The 14,855-nt window shown below is 38.0% G+C and overlaps 1 protein-coding gene across 1 annotated transcript in view; it reads left to right on the forward strand.

The window, feature by feature from the left end:
• Positions 1 to 14,369, forward strand: part of P2RY8 (P2Y receptor family member 8) — a 33,456-nt gene extending 19,087 nt beyond the window's left edge. The window contains exon 3 of the mRNA XM_066313544.1: positions 10,171 to 14,369. Coding sequence (XP_066169641.1) covers positions 10,239 to 11,312 — 1,074 coding nt within the window. The 5' untranslated portion in view covers positions 10,171 to 10,238 and the 3' untranslated portion in view covers positions 11,313 to 14,369. The remainder of the gene's footprint in view (positions 1 to 10,170) is intronic.
• The last annotated feature ends 486 nt before the right edge of the window (positions 14,370 to 14,855 follow it).

Consider the following 14,855-nt stretch of genomic DNA (forward strand, 5'->3'; position numbering starts at 1 on the left):
AAGAAGCTAGGCAAAGGAAAGAGTTGTGTCAGTGCAGGATTTCTCATGGAGATGAGCCTGAGGTGAGCCCCAACCACCAGTCCCTTCAGGTCAAACTGGAAAGGAAGCATTGTCCAAAGCATTAGGGAATGAGCTCACATTTCCCACTGCCTTGGATTGCACATATTTCTGCCTCCTAGTTCTTTGTCAACCCAGGCATACCTCTCCTCCTGAAATATATGCAGTCACCTATTTTCAGTGGGTATTGACAAGAGGTACAGGAGAATGGATGAATGCAATATCAGTTCCAGTTGTACCAAAGTGCCTCCAGAAGCTCATTTTTGTATCAAAGCCTTTCAGTAAGATGTATAGTTTGAGAGGAAGTGATGCTCATTCTTTCCATACATCTAGCTCCTCTTATTATTTCAGGATCAGGAGAATAAGATATGCAAGAAAGCTGTACAGTGCACATCAGTTTAGTACCTACAGAGCCCCTGGTCTCGTATTTTTCAGCCAAGACTGTTTCACTAGCACTGATGAGAGAATTACTCCAAATTGACATGAGAGTCAGGAGAATGCCCAATCCATAGGAGTTCACTGCCAGGACATTGCAGAAGGCACCTGGGAGGAGAGCAGTGGTCAGTCCATTCCATGGTCTGCCACTAAGGGCTAAATGATACGTGCTGAGCAAGTACTGCAGCAGGAGTGGAAGAAGACAAAATAATTTTTATTCTGAGTCCTTATGATCACGTAAAACTGATGTAGGCTTCAACACACAGGTGGAAGAAGATGGATATGGGTAAAACAAAGCTGTTTTATCCTATTCTGTGCCAATTCATTTTCACACAAAGGCTGACCTGGTCGTTTAACAGCAGCTGAGTGATCCAAGTATGAAAGGGGTCAGTTATGTTTTAGTGAGCCAGCTCAGATTCTGACAGATTCCAGGCAATCATGGGCCTACAGGAAATCAGGATCTAAATCAACAGGATGTTTAAAACAGGCTGGAGTCAGCTTCAAACACCTGAATCTACTGTGGAAGTGATTACGTATGCAAATACTGCAGTCACTGGAGATCCACCCAGTACAGTAAATGCTTTCCAACTCACCCTAAAATAGATTCTTAGATTTCTATGGCTGATAAACCCAGAGCTGCTCAAAGACCAGGCAGGAAAGGCCACCTATACCCAAATCCTGCCACTTAGTACTACTGCTGTGGAAAGTTTTGCCTATTCATATAGATCTTAATTAATAGGAGGAACAACAATTCATCCTGTATTTTTACAAGTCACCAGTTGTTATGGATCCAGCACAGCTTTTTGGGACACATCTATTTATCTAGAAAGTAGAAAGATGTTTTGAATCTACTGAGACCAACCAGTGGGAGTAATGGAAAAAGGCCCATCTGAAGACAGCTTGCATGCTCAACCAAGTTATTTGCTACACCCCTACAAATATTGCTTCCAGTGTCTGGCCCCAGTATGTTATATGGTTGTTAGAATTACTCTATATTGTTTGCTCAAACCATTTCCCAAATGCCATGCCAAATTATCCTTTTAAGTACACCTGCAAAACTTTGTGGCCTGTGCTGTTTATGGGCTCCATTATGAGCTAAATTGATCAAGAGCTACAGACTGTCATATCCTTAGTGTAAGTATGAGAAAAAACATCATCTGAGGTGTTTGGGGGTTTTCTTTGTTTGTTTGGGTTTTTTTTGTTTTATTTGGGTTTTTGTTTGTTTTGTTTGCGGGATTTTTTTGTTTTTTGGTGGTTTTTTTTTTTTTTCTTTTTTTTTTCTTTTTTTTTCTTTTTTTTTTTTTTAATCTCGAAACATAATCTTCAAGAGCACGCAGCAACTCTACCTCAATTCCTTTGTGGACTGATCAGGAGAGGAAACACTTGAAGAGAGCTTCACAGAAAAGAGAGATGAAAAGATAGAAAGTAGAGATTTCAAACAGAATATATATATATATATATATATATACACACATATGCTTATTGGTGTGTATATTTATATATTCTTGTTTGCTGTAAAATGCTAGTTTGAGCACACAGATTCAGTGTAAGACCACCAAGTTTCTGAAGATTGAGGGATTCTCTGTTAGGAATCTGTCATTGTCTACCACAAATGCCTTATGCCAATAAACTGTTAAATTCTTTTCCTGGAATTTGAGGTCCAAAGGGAAATGATTGACTACAATTTTCCTTTTTCCTCTGACCCTCACAACAGCTGTGTGAGGCAATTACTTGTAGAAGGAAGTAGTTGATGACCAGAAGCCATTGTCTGTCAATCCTGGATACACACAATATTTAAAAACTTAAAGATATAAAGAAAATCAGTTCATGTGTTATTTAAATTTCAACTAGGTCAGACAATTTCATCAAAGTTCTATAAAAACATATGTCTTCATCTTGCCATAAGTCAAGGCCAAGGTACCTGCAGGAGGGCCCTCTGGCACAGGATAACTCCACACAATGCAGGATGTCTGCCAGAGGAGCTAAAAGGAGATTTACAAGCTGATTGTTCATGGCCCTGCACCATTTGACAAATACTGTGGTCCATTTAAGTGAACGTTCCCTGCCAGGAATCAGCAGCCTCAGGAACCATTCACATGGCTCTTCCTCCCTGTGCAAGACAGCATGGTTTCACCCAGAGGAAAGTTACCTTGTGCTGCTGGGAAATACATGTGCATATGGGCAGTGATCACAGAAGACTCTACGTCCTATAGAACGAATTCCTGAGCTGATATGTTGAACTCTTATGTTGCCTTGGCTAATCTTTTTTAAAATATCAGTCTTCAAAAAATTAAGCTTACGAAGCCTGCTTATGTAGGAAACATCAACATATATATAATATTCTAGCTATTAGCCTCTAAATTGGCACCTCTTCAAATACAGTTTAGGATGCTTACTCTGACTGAAATTTAAACCAGCCTACAAAATTTACCAGTGGAGTTACACAACTTGGATTATAACTGACCTAAGGTTTTCTGCACAGCATTTTTATAAGCTGACTTGCACACTGATAAAGAAAACTGCAAACTGCTTTATTTTGTAATCTAATTAGAACATGAACTGTAAAATCATGCTAGGATTTTTTGTCAATACTGGCCCACAGACTTAATATTTCCAAGAACCCGACTACTGCAGAAAAAACTTTTTTTAATGTTTTAAAGACCACATTGATGAGTTTCACTCTGAACTGGCTCGTTGACACAGATGACAGTGGCTGTGTTTATGCAAATCTTACTTAAATTAGGGTGAATGTTGCTAACACCAGCAGAGAATCCTGACTTTGCTGATTTATATTTAGAAAAGGTGAAGGTTCGAGTGAACTAAAATTCAACTATCAGCAAAACTGCATAGTCCAGGACAGTCACAGGAAATTTGAAAATACATATGTACATTTAATTTTACTACTTAGCAAGTTCTGAAGATTCGGTGCCATATTTGCTTGTGGAGTTTCTTTGCATCTCATCTGTATATTTAAATTTCACAGTATGAATTTTTTGGTTCAATCTTGGAAAGTGCCTGCTTTTACTCAGTCAGGCTAGAGAACAGAAGCATTCCCTAGTAGGCAGAAATGACAGCATTATTTTTCTTCACTTTTGAATAAAGTAGTTTTTTCTCTAGATGGATACAGCTAACAAGCTTAACAGGTAGAGGTATGCACCCCTCCATTACATGAAAGCTGATAATGATTCTTTATTTTCTTGCTGAAAAAACCAGAGAGTTTTTACCTCTCAATGTGAAATCCTTGTGGAGAGAAGACACTCTTGTTTTACCTTGCCCTGATGGTTTGAGGTCAGATCTATAACCACTATAGGGTTTACTCTGACTGTGTGTACTAAGATAAAGATTGACATTTGTCTCTGAAAGAGCTTTTGATTAATATAATGAGTATAGCTTCACTTTTTCATTGTAAAAAATATGCCCGCTTTTGCAGTGAAGGTTTACATATGGTTTACTTATGTCCTTTATCTGAGTGATCTTTGGTAAAAAATAAGAAGTACAGTTTTAATGTTTTAAAGCTAAATGGCATGGAAGGTCAGGAACACCATAGCTACTTAGATGCTTTCAGTTTTGTTTGCTCAGTAATACTTGCACACACATGTGCAGAGAGGGTAGAAGTGTCATTTTCCGAACGTATTTCTTCTTAAAAGAAGGGAAGCTTAAACATCAAATAATGCCTTTGTGATAACATAACTACAGTTTCTGACCTTTGTAATAATGATACTCAGAACAAAACAATAGGGGAAAAAATCTGCTAAAAGAACAAGGAACTCCAAATACAAAGAAATTTCTTAGAAGACTTAGGTTCACATCTTCACTGAGTGAACCAAACTCTTGGCTTTCGGAGATGTACAGAGGTAACAGCACAAGCTAAAATTTGCATGAAAGTTTATTGCAAGGGTGAGAAAGCCATCAAGGCAAAACCTACAGCCTCTTTCGGTAAAGCCCGTGTTCAGTTTTGGAAACATTCAGACGGAGATGGACTCATTTACATGCCTCAGTTTGGTGAACTTGAACATTTGCAGAAGTGCTTCTCTGAATCGCATGAATGATGCTTTAGGAACTGTACTTGAGATATGTTACAGAAGGGCACTTCTTGTTCTTCATATAAACCCCTTACTTTATTTAAATATCGAAGTATTTGTGACTTTTCCCACAGCTCAAGATTACTGACTCTTGGCTCTTTACCTTTCTGACTCCTTCTTCTCCTCACACTCAGTCTACAACAGCAATTAAGCATTTGTTTTACCTGCTTTTACTCGCTTCTGTCATCTCTGTAGTAATTCAGACAGTCCAGGAGGTGCTGAAAACCCAGGAGGAACCGTCAGTACTGAGAATCTCTAAGTTTTCTCTAGTTTTATCTGCGATTAGGTAAACATAAACTGTCCTAACCCTTTAGCTCTTGTTATTGCTTTGTAATCAAACTGAGTAAGTAAATAAAATAAAATAAAAAAGAATATATATATACTAAAAAGCAGTCTTTTAAGAAAAAAACCAAAATATGTTCATCTGGTACACTTACATTGATGAAAAACTATTAATAGGAATTTTTTTAAGTGTTTAAAATAAAATCTGTGCTTTCACTTTGCTTCATCCTAAACCTATTTAGATTGAATGCAACTGAGCTGAAATTGCATTTCAGCTTGTTTTTCCTGTAATCTGAAACATGTCATCCTACATTCTTCATCTAGAAAGGTGTCTTTCTAAAAGTGTAACAATATCAAAAAAATTATGAAATAAGAACTTTTTTTCCCTATGCAGTAGTGCTTTGAAAGGTAGTGAACCAAAAATTATGAAACACAATAGGCTTTGAAATGCTTTCTGCTGCACGATATGTTAAGAGTTATTTTTCCTTCCCAAGTCACAAAGAAAATCTCAAATTTTTTATAAATTGGCAATTTCCATTTTGATTTTGCTTACAGGCTTTTCAGTCTTTTTCACAGGTGAGCTTGTCACTGACAGTCGGAAGATAATAAATGTAAGAGAGAAATCACATCAGCCTTATTTAGCAGTTCTCTAAAAATAGATACATCTCTACTGTTACTCTTCCACAGCAAAGAAATAACATAGATATTTTGTGATTTTTTTACTCTTTGATTTTCAGTACACCTTTAATGTTTTATTTATCATCTTTTGTCAATTGAAGGGAAAGGAATTCCTATTCCTGTCAGAAAAGCATTAAGCAGCTGTCACCTTAGCTTATGGTTTGTGGCTTGGATGAAAACCTGATGCCACTGAATTTCCAAGTGAGCTTTCTGTGCAGTGCCACGAGCCAGTGAGTACAAAGAGTAGCAAAAAAATCCCACATGGATTTAGTGAGTATTACTCCAGAGGCTTACTACTTAATATGAGACTAATATACATCTATCTACTAAATGTTTCAGAAATTAGGCAAGCAGAAAAGCTTCACATTTCTCCTATGTCACAAGCTTGAGGACTGATGCAAATGTCAGTAAGGCTGGATCATGTCACTTGAAGAATCATTATTGAGTTTCCATTTCAGTCTGCCTGTATGTTCATTGGTCTGCAATATTTTAAATCTAGGTGTCCCAAAATTAAAGCAAAACCATGTATTTCTAACAGGGAAATTTATCTAACAGAACTATATTCTTAAAAATTATGCATATGAAACCATAGCTTAGGGTGGATGTTTTGAAATCCATGCAAGCTTCACTGATTTGAATTCTGTTGGAAACCTGAAATGGAATGGGAAAAGCTCATAAAATGTAAGAGCAGTTTAATTCTAAACCTCTAAAGAGAGATTATTTTCTCTCTTGATGTATTACATTTTCAAATTAAACCACAAGAGACAGACAGAGACTGTGGGTGCAGTGGGGGAAGGTCATAATTACCCTGAAAAAGAAGAAAATGTAAACACAGCATTAACTAAACCCCAACAGACACAGCCATGGGAGAAGTAAAGTACTTTGAAATGGTACATTGTGGTTCCAGCAGCTTAACCTGGTGTTGTGGTTTCACCGTAGCCAGCAGCAAAGCCCCACAGTTGCTTGTTACCTCCCCCACTAGGCAGGACTGGGGAGAGATTTGAAAGGGTAAAAGGAAGAAAAATTGTGGGTTGAGACAGGCAATTTAATAAAGAAAGCAAAAGCCATGCACACAAGCAAAGAAAAACAAGGAAATAATCTGTTGTTTCCCATGGGCTGACAGGTGTTCTGCCATCTCCAGGAAAATAGGGCCCCATCACATGAAAGGTTTACTGGGAAGACAAACCCTTTCCTCCAATCCCCCTTCCTCCTTCTTCCATCTACTTTATATACTGGTAATGATGTCGTATATCCCTTTGTATATCCATGTCGTATATGATGTCAGAATATCCCTTTGGTCAGTTTGGGCTTCCTGTCTATGTCTCCTCTTATGTATCCCAACTTCCTTGCCAGCATAGCACTACAAAAAACAGTGTGGTGACTATGCGTAAACCCTGCTCAGCAATAACAAAAATATCCTTCCATTGTCAACTCTGTGTTCAGCGCAAATCCAAAAAATAGTCTCATACTAGCCACTGTAAAGAAAATTAACTCAATCCCAGCCAAACCCCACATACCTGGGCATTTAAAAAGCAAATCATTACAAGTAAGGGTGAATCAGAGCAGGAATTTCTTCTACTCCAGGTTTTCCTGACAAGGAATTCAGGATTTGAGCATGATAGAATCTGGCAAAAAGAAAGACAAAACTGGGAGGAAGATTTTCTGTACTCCACATTTCCTCAAGAGGCTATTGACCCTCAAGAATGACATGCAACATCAGTCTTTTGTGCTTTGCATGCCCCCTTCTCCCCTGCAGAAGACTCTAAAGGAACAACCTGTCATTCTTCTTCTGCTCATTGTGATGGACATGGTCATTACTGAAAATGATGTCAAGGAGGCTTACCCTTTTTGGAAAGCTCTTGTAGGCATGTAATCAGTAAATCTGGGGTCTTTTAACTCTGGGGTCTTTTAATTCAAGAGGTGCCTACATTTGGAGGCACTTATGTTTTACTGACAGTAGTGCTCCACAAGTGCATAAAATTTGCCTTTAGTCAGGCCCTTAATACTGACGCTGTTTTGAATTCGGCAGCATCTATGTGTGCATTTTTTATCTCCTTCTTATCAAGATGTTCTGTCAGAAAAAGCAAGTACAGAAGAAAATATGTTTGAGATTAATTCTAACACAAACCAAAATATGAGACATATTAGATAGCTTTATGATCAGTGTGACAGATTTAATGGAAATTTTCACCTATATTTCTACTTTCCCAAGTACCTGTAATCTCTATAGGAATAGCGTCTAGGGGCTTGTCATAGCAAATATCTTTCACTTGCAGAAGTATATTACTAAAGGTCTGTGGTAACTCTGATATAGACAACAATTTTCTGTTTGTTTTGAGAAATATAGAGTTGTTAGGCACAAAGGAATGCTACTTGAGCAGGATTTTTGAGGCAATAGATTAATGAACAAATATTTGCTATTCAGACAGATGAGTTGAAATAGAGAGGATTAAGGCTTTTTCACAAGAGGTCTGTGACAGTGTGTGCTTTTTTAAGTTAGCCTGAAAAATGAAGAACCAGTTTCATTCTTGACAGGAGTCCCCTGACAAGAACTGAATTTCATTTGCAACAGATTTGGCTCAAAGGGCTTTTTGCAATTGTGCCCATCTGATGATCACTTTACTATTTAAAACATGCTTGCTCTGTGACATGTGCATGATATATGTACATCTCTGACTTTTTTGCAGTTCCTATTTTCTTGTTCCTTTATCTAGGACTCCAACAACTCAGGTGGAAGCAGCATTAATCATTATAACTTTCTTGATACTAACTCTCACAACTTCTGAATATTTTTAGCTGACATTTGAAGCACTGTGTCAAATATATCAGATCAAGATAGAACCTCAATAAGCCCCCAATGAGCTGCTTGCTGCTGTAGCTGTACCTTTTTCTGGATCTGTACTTGGTAGATCTGCACATCTACCTGCAGTAGAGACTTCATATTTGCCAGGTTTCAGGAATCATCAGTGGTTCAGAAAGCAAGTTTTTCAGTAAAAGCCTCTCTCAGAAAGCACAGATTTTGCCAGAATAGTTATTTCCAGCAACAGGGTTTCCCAGCACCATGGGATGGGCTCTTTGATGGACTGGCTGGTTACACTGCTCATGGCCTATGACCACACAAATTAAAGCTCTTTTCTAACAAGATAGGAAGTTAATTGACACCAACTGGCACCTATGTTTTTTAATCTAACCTCTTACATCAGGGCTGTCTTGCAACAAGATGCTTGGAATAAACCATGCAGATAATGAGATTACACAAGCAAGTGTGCCTGATCCCACTCTCTGCCTGTTATTAAGTAGAAATGTGCCCACAGTTATCAGCTGACTTGGCCTGGCACCTCTTCAGCCATTATTGTAACTTTTCACTGTAGATATATCCTCTGCCTTCTGGGCATTTGTTGCCATTTCTTCACTTTTTCAATGCTGTACTTTTATGAAATTGCCTCCCTGTACTTGTGGCTTAACGAAAGCAAGCACACACATTGACGTGTGGGTTCTGCAGCTGCTGACTGCTACTATGCTGCTTAAAATAATTAGGTTAAACCATGAGCTATTGCATTTGCCAAGAAAGATTTATGTAAACCAGACAGTGAAAGCATGGGCTGCTTTGCAGACTGCAAAACTGAAACTAATTTTGCAGAATTACAGATGATGCAAATAAGACAGCTGCAAACAAAACATTTTAAAATAACTTATATTTTGCAGAAAGTGAAGCTCAATAGTCTTTTTGTTCTTGGTAGAAGAGGGCTTCTCCAGCCTGTAAACCAGTCCAAGCAATTGCAATCTGTCCCTGGTTCTCTTGTTTCTCTCCTTATATTCTCTTTATGTTATAGATTTAACAGGAGTCATTGTTCTCCTTTCTCTAAGTTAAAAAAAAAGAAAAGAAAAGAAATTAAAATTCAGCCCTTACTTGAAATAGATCACAGTTTAGTTAGGGGGGGAAAAGGTCAGAAGATATTGTGCGCTAAAAAAATCAAGGTCATGACATCTAGAGTAGATACAATGGATTTAGCTCACAGAGAATCTATGGGCTAGTGTTCTCATGCAGACATCAATTGAATTTCAACTTGTGATATGTGATTTTCTTTATGTTACAGTAACATAGGAGGTGTGATAATGAATAGACTACAGAACAATCTGGACAGGAGGGATTGATGGGCCAAGGTCAATGGTGTGAGGTTCAATAAGGTGAAATGCCAAGTCCTGCACTTGGGCCACAAGAACCTCATGCAGCATTACAGGCTTGGGGCAGAGTGGCTGGAAAGCTTCCCAGTGGAAAAGAACCTGGGGATGATGATTAACAACAAGCAGTGCTATGATTTAATTGACATGGTGGTGTTTGATCAAAGGTTCCATGATCTTGGAGGTCTTTTCCAAGCTTAATGATGCTATGATTCTAAGCATCAGAAAATCATCCAGCAGGAAAAAGCAGCTATTCCAAGATAGGAAGAAGTCAGACTGGTAAAAACATGAGGATTTGGAGGGAGGTAAGACTCTTCAGAAAGTAATTTTAATGGATTCAGTACATTCAAGGAAAATCCGTCAAAGTAAAGATTTTTTTTTAATTGATTAATATAGGATTTATGTCCTTAATTTCTGTTTTGATTTTTTTTTTCACTTGACATTTCTCCTCTAGGTTTTCAAGCCAAATGTTCATGATACGATCCAGCTAGCTTACAGGGATCGACAATCCACTTGTGAATAATGGGTAAAAACGAATCCCACCTGGATGCTTTGACGCTGGCAATGCTCCAGAATACAACAATCTCCATCACCCTACCAGTTGTGTATTCAGTGGTGGCCCTGATCAGCATCCCTGGCAACTTGTTCTCCCTTTGGGTGCTCATTTGGCACATCAAACCCAAAACACCTTCTGTTATCTTCATGATCAACTTAAGCATCACAGACCTTATGCTGGTCAGCTGTTTCCCCTTCCAGATTTCTTATCACCTCCATAGCAATCACTGGACATATGGCAAGACTCTTTGCAGCCTTGTGACAGTGATGTTCTACTCCAACATGTATTCTTCCATACTAACCATGACCCTTATCAGCGTGGAGCGGTATGTGGGAGTGGTACACCCCTTGAAGTTGATCAAGTGGAGAAGAAAAAGATATGCCTTGACTGCCTGCCTAGCTTTGTGGATTTTCTTGCTACTAGCCTTCTACCCACTAGAAACTACAGACCTGACCTATGAAGTGAAAGAATTAGGGATTATAACCTGTTTTGATGTTCTAAAATGGGATATGCTGCCCACTTTTGCAGCTTGGGTAGCCTTTCTCCTCACTTTATTTGTTGTGCTGTTCCTGATCCCTTTTGTTGTAACAGTTGGATGCTACATTGGTATCATTAGGAAGCTAATTCAGTCATCAAGCAGATATGGCGATAGGCAAAAGACTAGAGCCATATACCTGGCAATAATTGTCCTTCTGTCCTTCATCACTTGCTTTGCACCCAATAACTTTATCCTACTTGCGCATATGATCAGCCGCTTATTCTACAGCAGCAGTTTGTACCCTGCCTACAAGCTCACCTTGTGCCTCAGTTGCTTCAACAACTGCATAGATCCCTTCATTTATTATTTTGCATCGAAAGAATTTTACCAGAAATTCATGCAATTGTTTCGCCCTACGTTACTGCTCAGTGACAGCTTGGAAAACAGAAGGGAAAGTTTATTCACTGGCAGGACCATGTCAGTCAGATCGATGTCAAGTGGACCCATGGATGGGTTAGAGGGAGTAAAGGTCAATTTGCAAAGGCAGGAAAGTGTTTTTTAGATTTAGATATTACCAGAAGAAAAACACCTGTGAAACCCATGTGTAGACACAGAAAACATTTCCTTTCGAATGGCCACACCCAAAATACCTTGCTCCAGTAACAGAACTCAAGCTGTAATTAAATTGAATTTTAGCATTTTCTGGTCAGAAATAGAAGTACTACAGGAGCTGAATTTATTCAAGAAGGCACTGAAGCAAATCAAACAGTGTTAGCCTAGAAATAGCCTTGCTGCATAAGACCAAGGGATAGGTATAGAACAGTGATTCTCAGGTTATATGATAGTTAACCAAAGACTTGTGATTCTTAGTGAATGTGAAATAATACTGTACATAAATTAGAGCATACACCCAAGCTGGTTTGGGAGTAAGGGAGTTGTTTTTCTAAGCAATGTGCTAAGATTTTTTTTGTTTATAGTTTTTTAATTATATTTCTTTCTCTCTTGTTGTATTTTTATAAAATAAATAAAAAAAGTAGAATGGCATTTTACCATTCATGCATAATGCACAACCACTGTGAAACCACCACAAAACTCACCCAACTGCTTATCAGAGTCAAACCACACTGACACTTGAAAAGGTTAGGTTGACTCATATTATTTACTTGAATCTTATATGGCAAAACATCTCATACAATGAAAGGAAAGCTAACAAAATTTGAAAATACTTCTGTGTTTCTTGAAATTGTTAATTTCTCAGGACTGTGGGGAGCAGTTTATTTAAGGAAACAGACTTTCCCACATTAACCTATTACAGCACCAATGCTGCTTGTATGGGGTTAGTATCAAACAGTCAATTTCACCAGTTCACTGTAGGCTACACATAGAAGAACCATACTACTCAACAGAATTTAGCTTTACATAGTGCTTGGGGAGTGAGTTTTTCTTCCTTACAGAGATGGTGGAGATTATAAACCAAATTTTCAACTGGATCAATGAAAATTCAACCACAGACTAAAGAGTCATTCTGTGCCAGCGGAAACCAGCTGAAAACTTTTCCTGATGACCAGATGTCAGAAACAGATTTCTTTCAGGCATGCAAGAAGAAAGAATAAAAGAAAGAGGAAAATAGGGCTTGAGAATGGGAGCTGTAACAAACATCCTGAAAATAAGGTATGGCAGGCGAGCTGAGCAGCCCTGTGTTTGGAGCCCTCCTCTGAAATATCTTTCTACAGCTTGTTTGCAAAGTCCATGCCATCTTTAATTCTTCTCACATCTCAACAACTGCCTGTGTGCTTGGAAAGACAACTGCTACAGAACATTCACTAGGGACAGAAGAAAGATTAATTTTTTCCTGTAGTATTTACAGCTTTTTCCCTACATCTGACCTTCATTGACAGAGGAAAGACACGAACCACCTGAGAAGACCAGACAAGTCCCCCACACAAGCAAGACAAAGCTACTACATATCCTTTTGCTGCACTTCAACTCCACCCAACACTGAGAAGGAAGCTGTCTGAAGCATTTTGGATAGTTGGTTCGAACATCTCATACTGCACTGATTCCTGAGCTCCTATGCCTAAGTATTAGGTAATGCCCAAGGCCCTTAAAATTTGCCATTTTTCTTTGGGTATCTCATGACTAAAAACCTATTTTCCACCACTAATCACCATAAACTTATTCACAGTGGAGGGTGGAAAACCACAACACACACAGTGGGATATTTGAATGTCCTATCTTCTGCTAAAGTATTATCAGTTTTTGGAGCAGAATAAAGGTGAGTGGACCTAGCACTACTGTTTATAAGCCAATGTGAACATTCAACGCTTTGTGGAATTTAATAGTGTTAGTTTTAATTGATCTGCAGATTTTCTGTATACAAGGCCAACCTTAGTGATATGTAGCACCTAAATCCTCCCATCCATTTGCCTGGAAGCTATCCTTCATTATTCACTTTCACATGATTCCAGCTTTCTTACTATCACAGTTGTTTAAGTTTCTTCCACATTTTGTTGTGGCAGAAAATTTTTTGAAGTTTATACTGAAATCTCTCTCTTTTTTCTTTTTTTTTTTGTAACATGGAAATATTTTTACATTGAAAGCCTTTACCTCTCTGACATCTAATGCAGATTTTGACTCTGTTTAATCTTGAACATGGATGTCAAGTGCATAGTTCCTCCTAAAATATGCTGCAAAGTGCCTGAACTATAACTGACACAAAATAGAGCCAAAAGTGCAGAAACCTTGCACTTTGAAACTGCTGCATTTTGAAAAACAGTGAATTGCTCCTTTTTCAAGTGAGAAAAGTTGTTCCCAACTGATTGAAAATGTTCTCTCCAGCCTCATCCAGCTCTTCATAACCCTTCATGTGTCTTCTGAAAATGTTTAACAAGGAACAGAAAGAATGCCTCTTTGAGTGCACTGCCATTCCATTAACTAGGCTATAGCTAGCTCAGATTCCTGTTTGGGTCAGTGGGATTGTTCCTTGAGAAAGGAATACAAAAATGAACCCATCAACAGCAAGCCTTCGAGTTCAATGGCATATACAGTGAGGTCTTGGAAAGTTTTTATTAGAGAGGAAGAGAAAAAATTATTATTAAAAAGAGGCCCATCATGCTGTTCATTGATTCTGGAAATATATCCTTCTGGAGCATCATAGGAATAATGGCTTCTCCCCTCCTTGATCAGTGAGTGCAAGTTGACATCCATATACATATATACATATAAATGTAAATTGGAATTTGTGAGGTTATTGAGAACTTCATGTCCATATTACATTCAGTTTGGAAAATAAGGTCCCTGGGAAACTTGCTTATTTGTAAGCATTACTACATAGTTAATGTAGTTTTACTGAAAAGACAAGAATGTAAACGATTCTGTTTGTTTCAGGGTTGGGAAGTGAGTTTGTGTTTGGTTTTGTTTTTTTAATTGCTGTATAGAAATTTAATCTATGAATGTGCTTGAACTGTTTTGTACATATAATGATAATAATTTTTTAAAAAGCATATGATTTAAGATTCATTGCTGTGTTTTTTACCTGCCATGTGTGAAAAACTTCCAAACATAGAAGAGGGTAGGGAAACCAAGTTATGAAATAAAATTAATCTGTTTCCCCTTGTTATTGTGAATTTTTTTTCACTTTTTTTTTTTTTAGATATTTTCCCAGAATAGATATATATTAGAAGTGGGTATTGTTGTAGACCCTTCACACAAATTTTAAAAGTATCAATACCTTAATGAGATGTTGGCTAACTTGAATCTTTCTCCTTGCCCAATAGGTGCACTGATACTTTTTTTTTTTTTTTTTTTTTTTTTTTTTTTTTTTTTTTTTTTTTTTAAATTTATATGCATTTCTGAAGGAGCCTAGCAGTTAGATCCTGTCCCACCCCTAGCCTGGAACAGGGCATTGGAGGAAATTGCGAATGGACAGTCAGGGTCAGTAGCCATGGAATCATAGAATCATAGAATATAAGAAGTTGGAAGGGACCCACAAGGATCATCAAGTCCAACTCATGGCCCTGCACAGGACACCCCAAGAGTCACACCCTGTGCCTGAGAGCATTATCCGTACACTTCTTGAACTATGTCAGGCTGGTGCTCTGACCAT

The sequence above is a fragment of the Sylvia atricapilla genome, chromosome 2 (genome assembly GCF_009819655.1).
Source record: "Sylvia atricapilla isolate bSylAtr1 chromosome 2, bSylAtr1.pri, whole genome shotgun sequence".
NCBI lineage: Eukaryota > Metazoa > Chordata > Aves > Passeriformes > Sylviidae > Sylvia > Sylvia atricapilla.